Source organism: Alligator sinensis, unplaced genomic scaffold (assembly GCF_000455745.1).
Source record: "Alligator sinensis unplaced genomic scaffold, ASM45574v1 scaffold103_1, whole genome shotgun sequence".
In the NCBI taxonomy this organism is placed as follows: Eukaryota; Metazoa; Chordata; order Crocodylia; family Alligatoridae; genus Alligator; species Alligator sinensis.
In genome coordinates this window covers 1,120,646-1,130,480 of record NW_005842226.1, presented here as the reverse complement: position 1 = coordinate 1,130,480, position 9,835 = coordinate 1,120,646, and the positions used below count along the sequence as shown (strand labels likewise).

Genomic DNA, 9,835 nt, shown 5'->3' with positions numbered 1-9,835 from the left:
TGGTGCGTGGGAGGCGGGGGGGCGTAGGTGGGCGCCCTCCGCTCCGGCTCTGGACGGACAGCTACGAGAAGATGTGGATGGCTTGGGTGGCCGGGGTGTGGCAGGCAGGACACTCCGGCTCGGCCTTGCCACAGATGCGGATGGCACACTCCATACAGAAGAGGTTGTGGCCGCAGGGCACCAAGGCGGCAATGACCTCGCTCTCGAAGCACACCATGCACTCCCGGGAGCTCTTGCGGGGCCCGTCAGAACTGCTGGAATCCGTGGGGGAGCCCGAGGTGGCCGAGATGCTGCCCGGCAGGGACGAGGAGGAGGAGTAGCCTGTACTGTTGGAGAAGGACGAGAGCGAGCCCTGGGTGGGCAGCCAGGACAAGGTGCTGACCGGGTCGCTCTGGATGCGGCGTGCTAAGGGGTGGTCCAGGGCGACGCTGCTCTCGGGGAGGGTCGGAGAGTGCCGGGGGGTGGCCGTCCCACTGATGCTGCTGTTGCGTCGCTGGGAGCCGTTGACGGAGGAGCAGCTGCTGAAGGCCTGCAGGGGGTTGGAGCGCTCAAAGGGAGACCAGATGGTGGTCGGCGTGGTGAGGTCGAGGGCCAGGAAGTCGAAGCCAAAGTCACACTCCTCTGAGCCGAGCGGTGCCTGGGGGTCGCCGAAGGTGAAGCCGCTGCTGGTGCTGTAGGGGCTGGTGGGGCTGGTGTCCGCCACCCGCCCGCTGTAGTATGACTCAGTGGAGGTGCTGCCCAAGGAGCTGAGGCTGTCGTTGCGCAGGCCGGCTGAGGGCCTGCGGGCCGGGTTGGGTGCCTTGGCCCACAGACTGGCCGTGTTGCCCAGCAGGTCGAGGCAAACGTCGGTGCCGTTGGAGTGGAAGTCGTTGTCGGCATTCACATCAATGAAGGATCCTGTCCTCATGGTGATGTGGGCTTCGATCTCCTCCCGGGCCCGGTCCACATTTTCAGGCATCCCCGTGACCTCGAAGACAGGCTCTTTGTCTCGGCTGGGCGTGACGATGTACGTGTGCGTCTGCTGCTGGATCCTCTTGATGGTGGCCCCTTTGGGTCCCACCACCAGGCCTACCACACGGTAGGGGACCCGCACCTGAATGGTGGTCTGTCCCGGAAGGTTGGGAGGGCCCTGCATGGCTCCCGTCAAGCCGTTGACCTTGTTGCGTGTCGCCCGGATCATGGAGAAATGTTCAGCTGCTGAGAGGATCTCCCTCTTGGCCATCTCCACGTCCTCCTTCCTCCCGGTGACAATGAAGACGGGCTCCTCTCCTCTGACTGGTGTTTTGATGTAGGTGTTGGTTTTGGCACGCAGAGCTTTGATCTTGCAACCTGCATCACAAAGAGAAAACAAAAGCAACACATGGTAAGTGCCACATTAAAGGTGGGGACCAGTTGCACCCTGCTTCCCACTTGGCCGGGGCAGGAGAGAGGTGTGGGGGGAGAGGAACAGGAAATCAGCAGGCCTCAGGTGTGTGGAGAAGCAATCACTCCAAGTGACTGCACACGCAGCCCTTGGAGACACCTGCAGCTTTGCAGACAGAAGCTCACAGATGAATTCCGGTGAACTGGAGGAGGTGGTTCACAATCAGGGCAGACCCTGGGCAGGTGCACTGGTGCAGCTGTCCCCTCCTTTGATTCCTGCTCTACCCAAAGTTTAAACCAAACTGCCAGGCAGGGGCAGCTCCCTCTATCGGACAGCAGTGAGACTCAGTTCACTTCAAGGCTCATTATAATCTGCTTGATTCCTTCTAAACTCTTCATTCCACAGGTGTTAACAACCCTCTCCTTGTAATGGCCTTAATGTTCCACTAATTAAGCTATTCTTTCTTTTGCAATTCTGTATCTGCTAGCACGTTCCAATAAAGGTATATTTATGTTTGTTTGAATCTTAAACTGAATACTATAGCCCTAGGCCCCTAACATACTAGCATAGCTTCTCCTGAACCCAAAAGCTTGCTTAAAAATTGTTTTCCAACTACTTGAGTTGGTCTAATAAAAGATATCAGATTCACCCAAAAAGAACCTTGTTTGCCTAGTATAGCTTCTGGTTTCTTTTTTACCAGGAGAAAAATGATTTGCGTTATACATGAAGATGCATGACACCATTTGCACCCCCCTTTTCAAAATCCTAGATCCACCTATGTTCACAATACACAGGCCTACCAGGGTGTGCTAGGCTCTTCACCATCCTCTTCTCTACGGCAGGGATCAGAAGCAGGGGGCAGAGTCTCATTAAACCAACACAGCACAGAGATAACGTCTACCCCCAGTGCTCACTGCTAAAAACCCTCACCACAAAGCAGCAGGTGAACAAACAAGGAAGATGGAGCAGGATGGAGCTTGGGCCAAGCAGACATGGGTGTGACTGCTCTGGTTGGTAGCCAAAGCAGTCAAAGAGGGTGCCTTCCACGGAGATGGATGGGAAAGGTCTGGCTGTGCATGGAGGCAGTGGAGTCACTGTTTCTTGGTGTCTGGAGCCGGAGATACCAGTGCTGCCGCTGAGCCAGAAGCAAACCCAGAGCAGGAGCAGCCTCCACGCCAGTGGCACAGAGCTGCAATGACCTCAACTGCAGGGCGCTCCAGCGAGGAGAGCCCAGCGGTTTCTGGTTGCTTTGGCAGCGACACTCAGCCCCCAGCCCACAATGGCTTTTCATTTTATTCCGTGTGCCGCTTTGAGGAGCATGTTTGGGGGGAAGGAGAGAGGGGGGTTGTTCCTGGTTTGGTTTGTTTTTCAAAACCGCTTGCATGGCGCTTGCCTCGTTACCATAATAATGCAGCACCTGCCCTCGCTGCCTCCGTTCAGCATCCTGCTGGACTGTGCAAACATTAACTAACACTGTGGCTTCTGCTGGTGACCTGCACGGCGTTTGCTAGTTCACCCAGGGTGCGGAGGGAGCTGTGGCTCGTTGCTTAACACCGACTGCTCTTGCTTGTACACGTGACAAGGGTTTAGTTCCCCCAAAATGAAACAGTGGGGTTTAATTGGTTTCAATTTAGGGGCTTCCATCGCTGTTACAGCAAGGGGCTGGATCCAAAAAAAAAAAAAAAGGCATGCGTCACACCAACCCTTTTTTTTCGGACTTGGCTTTTACTCCCAGGTCTGCTGCTCGTTTGCAGTATGATGCCAGACACATCACTGATTTACCTTCTGTGCCTCGGTTTCCTCTCTCTCACTGTCTATTCTGGCTTTGTGCATGGAGCTTTTCAGGCCTGAGGCCGTTTCTCACTACAAGCCTGTACAGCACCTGGCACCAGAGCCCTGCTCACACTGGGGCCTCTAGGTGCTAGTGCGGAGATGCATTGTATTGCAAGGCTGATCAAGCCCTGCCCATGGGCTGCATTTGCCATCTCTGCCTCCAGCTCTGCCTCAGTTATTGTATCCGCTCCCCACCGCTCAAATTTGGCAGCAAACAGTGAGGGAGTCTGCCTGGGAGCTGCCGCAAGAGGAGACGGAGAGCTCGGCAGCGGCACGGCCTCGAGGAGGCAATTCTGCAGACCAGAAATTTTGGGTGTCTGACTTGTGGGGCCGGTGGCAAAGCTGTGCTTGCTTTTGGAGCGACTGCTTGACAGGGTTGGTGCTACAGCTATGGCCCAGCTCACTTCAAGCGGGGCTGGTACAGCTAATTAAGGGGCAGCGCCAGGCAGGCCCAGATCAGGCAATCTGTTAAAAGGCAGCCCCTTGCAAACTGTGAGAGCGGTGAATGAAGAGGGAGCTCACCTAGGAGCTCATTGCAGGAGGGAGCAGGAGAGCGAACTAGGCTTCCACCACTTCTTTGCTTTGTTTGCTACAGCCGAGGGGTCACCCAGGGAGCGCAGGAGGCATAACTGGAGACTGGATCAGCAGCTCTGACTTGTGTGGGACGTGCCATACTCATGTGAATCCCAGAGGGTCAGGACCACTTCATCCGCACCAACTGTGAACTGGTGTCCGTCTTGGAAGAACCGAATGAAGGGCTACAGGTAAAATGCTGCCAGGGAAAATGAAGGCTTCCTGAATAGGAGTCACAAGAAGCTGGCACTGGAGCGTCCAAGGGGAAAGAAGAGAAGTGGCAACATGCGACTACTAGAAGGAGGGTGCCCCAAATTCGAGGGGAACAGACTGAAGTCAGCAACCATGTTCAAGCACCCTGCACAGCTGGGGAAAAGGCAGAGGCGAGGACATCAGCAGACAAGACCCAGAAGACCCGGCAGACTCGAGAGCAAGAAGAAAACCCCCAGGGATGGAGGCTCCTTTCTGCAGGGGACAGAAGCACCAATTTGCCATCCCGATTAGAAGGTGTGCTGTCTGCATTCGTGATATCACAGAAGGGGTGCCAGAGTTTATCCACCCCTCGGACCACTACCCTTCCCAGCTTGTCCACATAGGCACGAATGATACAGCCAGGAATGACACTACAAGGATTTTGGCAGGAGGATTAAGGGCTTGAAGTACGTCCTCTCTCACCGATCCTCCCAGTCGAAGGTAAGGCCCCTAACAGGGACCATCATACCATGCAAGGAAACGTGTAGCTGAGATGGCAGTGTAGACATGAAGGCTTTGAATTCTTCAACAATGGGCAGATGTTCTGGGGAGGTGGACTGCTATCAAGAGACAGGAGCCATCAAACCAGACCTTGAAAGAGTATCTTTGGGTGTCATTTGGCCAGCCTTGTAGGAAGGCTTTAAACTAGGTTTCATGAAGGATGGGAAACCAAACCCTCCCCATGGGAACAAACAATCTAAAGGAAAAAGGACCAGAAGAAGCATCTCAACTGTGGGAAAAGGCCAGGAAAGGGACACGGGGAAGCAACACGTGATGCAAAAGTGAAATAAGTAAGTCAGAATGCAAAATATGTCCGATACATGGATACATATACAAGCAGCACAGGGCACAAACAACAGCCTGAGAAAAGTACTGTGAATTTATTGGTACCACAGGAACTTGGTAGCACAGCTCTTACGACTGCTGCTGTTGCCTTGCATGTCAAAAAAATACAGACTTGATCCCTGGTTCAGGAGGAAGACGGTAAATTAGAATGCATTTGGGGGAAGATACAGTGCAAATATATCAGTGGAGATTTATTACAGACCACCAAGTCAGGAAGAGGAGGTGGAAGAGGCTCCTCAAGGAAGTAACAAAATTATCTAAAACGTCATGAGATGGTACTGATGGGACACTTCAATTTTATGGACACCTGCTGGAAGAACAATACTTTCCAACATAAAAATGTGGAGGAGGCTACCTTATGTGGAGGATACACCTCGGGAATCATCAATTTTGGATCTTGTAGTCACCAATAGGGAAGAACTGATGGAGAACATGAAGGTGGTGAGCAACTGGGAGGTAGCTATCACAGTATAAGAGAATTTATGATCCTGAAACTAGGAAGGCATGAGAGGTCAGTCGAAATAAGATGCTGGATTTCACAAAGGTGGATTTCAACCAACTCAAGAGGATAGTAGGCATGGTGCCATGGGAGGCACTGAAGGATAAAGGTGCCCAGGACAGCTGGAAGCTTCTAAAAGGTATGGTATTGGAAGCCCACCAAGAAACAATGGTGCCGATGCAATGGGAGCAAAAGAACGGCAAAAGACCAATGTGGCTGCACAAGGAGTTTCTAGGATGCCTCAAATGCAAAGAGGAAAGCAAACAGGCAATGGAAAGACGAGCAGGTCAGAAAGGAAGCACACCAGGAAATAGCAAGAACCTGCATAGATTTAAAAAAAGAAAAAAAAAAAAAATCAGGAAGGGAAAGTTTAAAAAAAAAAAAAATGCTTCACCTAGCAAGGCAAGTCGATCTCCGTCTCCGACAAGGCAAGTAGGCAGGTGGATGAAGGTAATGCTGTGGCTGTAGTGTATCTGCACTTCAGCAAAGCTTTTAACAAGTCCCACATGACCTTCTCTTAAACAAACTGGAGAAACGAGGGCTAGACAAAACTACTACACAGTGGACAGACAACTGGCTCAATAGCTGCAAGCTAATTTTAAATACATCCAAGTTGGACTGGCAAAAGGTTTTGAGTGGAGTCCCACAAGGGTCTGTCCTGGGCCCGGTGCTGTTCAATGTGCTTACGGATTTGGATGCTGGACTAGAGAGCTTCTTGAGCAAATCTGCAGACAACGTGAAACTGGGAAGGACTGCAAACACGCTGAAGGACAGGAGCACGGTTCAGAAGGATCCTGACCGACTGGAAAGCTGGGCTGGAGCCAACAGGATGAAGTTCAATGCTGACAAACGCAAGGCGTCGCACTTTGAGAAGAATAAGCAAGAACACAAATACAAAATGAGTGACACCTGGCTTGGATGGCAGCATTTTAGAAAAGGATCTAGGAGTCTTGGTGCATCCCAGACTCAATTAATCTGCAGTTGTGACGTGGCTGCATCAAAAGTGAATGCAGTGCTGGGCTGCATCAGCGGGAGCATTAGATGCAAGAGCCGACGGTTCTCCTTTGCTCATAGCTGTTTAGGCCTCATCCAGAATAGCATGTGCAGTTTGGGACACCACACTTTAAAAGGACATGGAGAGGGTCCAGAGACAGGTGACGAAGATGATAAAGGGCTTGGAAAGCCAGTCATAGGGGGACTCATTGAAGGAAATAAATGCCATTTCTGTAAGCTGAACATGCCAAACAGGGGACACAACACCAGTCTTCAAATATCTGAAGGGCCACCATAAAGAGGGAGAACCTCTTTTCTCCCTAGATGTAGAGAGCAGAACAAGGACCAATGGCTTGAAGTTGCAGCAAAACAGGTTTCGAGTAGATCACAGGAAAAGCTGTTTCTCCGTCAGTACAGCGAGGCAGTGGGCTAGAGGCCGAGGGAAGCTGGGGAATCTCCATCACTGGAGGTGGTCAAGACGAGGTTGGATAAGCACTGGTCTGGGATGATCTAGGCATAGCTACGCCTGCACTCTGTTATGGGCACTTCCTATGCTTCTGGGCTTTGGTTGCCACATGGGGTGAGGAAGGAATTTATTTCCTCTCCAGTTGCTACACAGCAGGGATTATTATTTTTTTTGTCTTCCTTAGAAGCACTGGGTGTGGGCTAGTCAAAGCTGGGGATTTTGACTGGGGTGTGCCAATGCCCCTGCTGGGACTAAAACCCAGAGGATCCTGGCCTAAGCTCAAGGGCCTTGCCCCTCCACTCGGGGCTAGACCAATGGCCATATTTAGGATCAGGAAGGAATTGTACCCCGTGGTTAGATTGGTATGGACTGTGGGAGTTTTTGCCGCCTTCTTCCTTGGATCTCAGGAGCATATTTGAACAACCCTTGCAGCAGTAGGGCTCGTCCCTGTTTTACTTGTGGCAGGTCAGGGTGCTGTGCTTCGTGCTTGTATGACAGGGTTGCCCGTGTAGTTAGGGGACAGATTAGACAAGGATGTGTTTGGGATGGCTTGCATAGAGATGATCCTACCTTAGGCAGAGGGCTGGACTAGATGACCTCTACAGGTCTTCTCCAGCCCGACTTTATTATGATTTTATGAATTTTTTTGCATTACGGTTCAAGGAGCCATGCATTATTTCACCTCCAGAGCTCAGACTTGCTTCCTGCCCTTCCTTCCCTGTATGCGAGGTGGAGCAAATCAACCTCTGCTTCCCACCCCCCTGGGCACAACCCAGAACATGCTTTGTTTTGTACTGCAGCAATACCAAGGGGCTCCAGGCAAGGGCCCAGCACCCTTCTGGCAGTGAGCAGAGCCCACACAGAATGGGAAAAGAAAAATGGCCTATGCTCTGGGACAAATACCTGGCATTCCCAAGAGCCCTACCAAGAAATAACAACACAAGTGACATTGGCACCAGGACCCCTGGCCAGAGCTCCTTACTCTTCTATAGCAAGCTTGGCAACCTATAGCCAGAGGGCAAGATCCAGTATGCAGCTTTGGCAGCAGAGGGGCTTCAGCTGAGGGTACTCCCAGTGCTCCCACAGAGACCAGCAGCAGCAGTGGCCAAGTCCTAGCACCCACCTCCGACTTCAGGTGGGCAATTCCAGCTCACATTTGGAAAAGGCTGACGGCCCGTACTATAGCACTAGCCTAGGTCCCGTTAGAGTCTCTGAGCACCTTGTGCCTTAAATCATTTAGTGCATTTAATCCCCCCCCCCCCTCCCCGTCAGAGGCAAGATCATGCCACTATTCCCATTGCACAAGTGGAGACTGAAGCGCAGGGAGGCCAAATAACTTGGCCAAGGTCACACAGGGAGTCTGTAAATTCCCGGTGATGCCTGAACCACAGGGTGAGGTTCAAGGCTCAGTTTTGTATTAATAAAACCAGAGCAATCTCAACCTGCAGGGAAAAAAAAAAAAAATAGGCTTCTGTCACCACATCCCAGCACAGATGTAATCGCAGAGGCTGTATCAGGTCTTCACTATTTTTAGATGATATAGTGCACCGTTACTAGGGCATTAAGTATCATGAATAATTAAAACAAAAAAATTGTCAAACTAAGCGAGCCTGCATGTTTCGGTGCCACATCCTTGCTTTCCAATCGCAGTTATACACCCACTTGCAAACCCCAGCCCATCCTCGGAGGGAGGAGGGGAGAAGTTCTCCTGCTCGTTCGCAAGCAAGGCTCGGGTCTGCCAAATGTGCTTCCTTGCAATGGAAGAGCCACAGAGAGCAACGGGTTAGGTTTGAATGTGGGGAACTGAGGCATGACTAGAGCCTGTGCACACTGGCTGTCTGGAGCTTGGAAAGGGGGTCAAGGTAGGGACAGCTGTCCACGGAAGGAGTGGGGGACAGCACCTATATGGTGTTAGAGAGCCCTTGAGGACTCCCTGCAGAGCTCACCCATGGAATTGGGGTGGCAGCGTCACCCACAGTCTGCCCAGGAGGGTCCTGGTGGGCAGGGATTTTCCCCAGCAGGCACCCACCGTAGGCCCTGACATCTCACAAAGCTTTCGCTGGAGTGTAATCACCCCAGTCTGGTTACATCGAGGCAACTCCTGCGGTGAAGACGGGGGCTGAGCCAGCACTGAGCTGAGGATGGCCTTGGTTTTGCTGGCACTGAGCTGGGGATGGCGTTAAACTCCTTGGGGCTGGAGTGGCATGGCCGTGCCAGGGAAGGGCACTGGAGGATCGTGTCAGGAAAGCTGCTTTTCAGGACACGCAAGGCTCCAAGTCCCGACTCCTCCCCAGAGCGAGGGAGTTTGCAGAGCCTCCCGGGGCATTTGGAAGCCACTTCAGAGAAGCGAAAATAGTTCCATCCAGCTCCCCTGGCCGTGATGGGAATCCACAGCGTAATGACTGGATGGGCACAACCCTGGGAAGGGCCCCAGTGTTTTGCCTGCATTATAAACACCCCAGGGCTTGCATTACTCCTTGTGTTGCGAGAGGCTGGGCAGAAGGTCAAGGGAGTTGTACACGGGAGTGGCGAGACAAAACCCTGCTGATGTATTTCTCAAGCCCCTGGCTCAGGCTAGCATCTCCCCAAGTCTGGGCAGGGACTGAGAAGACGCGAAGGCCATGGGGTCAGCGGTCCCAATGCTACAGCAAATACAGAAATAAACCCCTGAAGCATTTCTTTCTCGGCTGGCCGTGTACTAATGTGGGGCAATGTGGTGCTACCAAGACGCACGCACCCAACCAACCACTACACTCCATCGCTTGCCTGCTGCAGGTGGAGCCATGATGGGTGGCAGACCCCAAATTGCAGGAGAGAGTTAATGCCGGCTTTAGCACAAGTCCAGGATTAGATGCAGCTGACTGCCTGCGAGTTATGGCTGTGCCAGGCTCTTTGCTTCCAGCCTCTACCTCCCCTGCACTTGGGAGGATCTGGTATGCCAGCAGCTATGCATAGCACAGGGCTGGGGCTTCTTGGCAAGTGCGACTTCTCCCACCCATCCAGATGTGAA

General features: G+C 52.5%; 1 protein-coding gene across 1 annotated transcript in view; it reads right to left on the bottom strand.

The window, feature by feature from the left end:
• Positions 1 to 12: 12 nt before the first annotated feature.
• MEX3D (mex-3 RNA binding family member D) overlaps positions 13 to 9,835 on the bottom strand; it is a 20,556-nt gene continuing 10,733 nt past the window's right edge. The window contains exon 2 of the mRNA XM_025208336.1: positions 13 to 1,329. Coding sequence (XP_025064121.1) covers positions 62 to 1,329 — 1,268 coding nt within the window. The 3' untranslated portion in view covers positions 13 to 61. The remainder of the gene's footprint in view (positions 1,330 to 9,835) is intronic.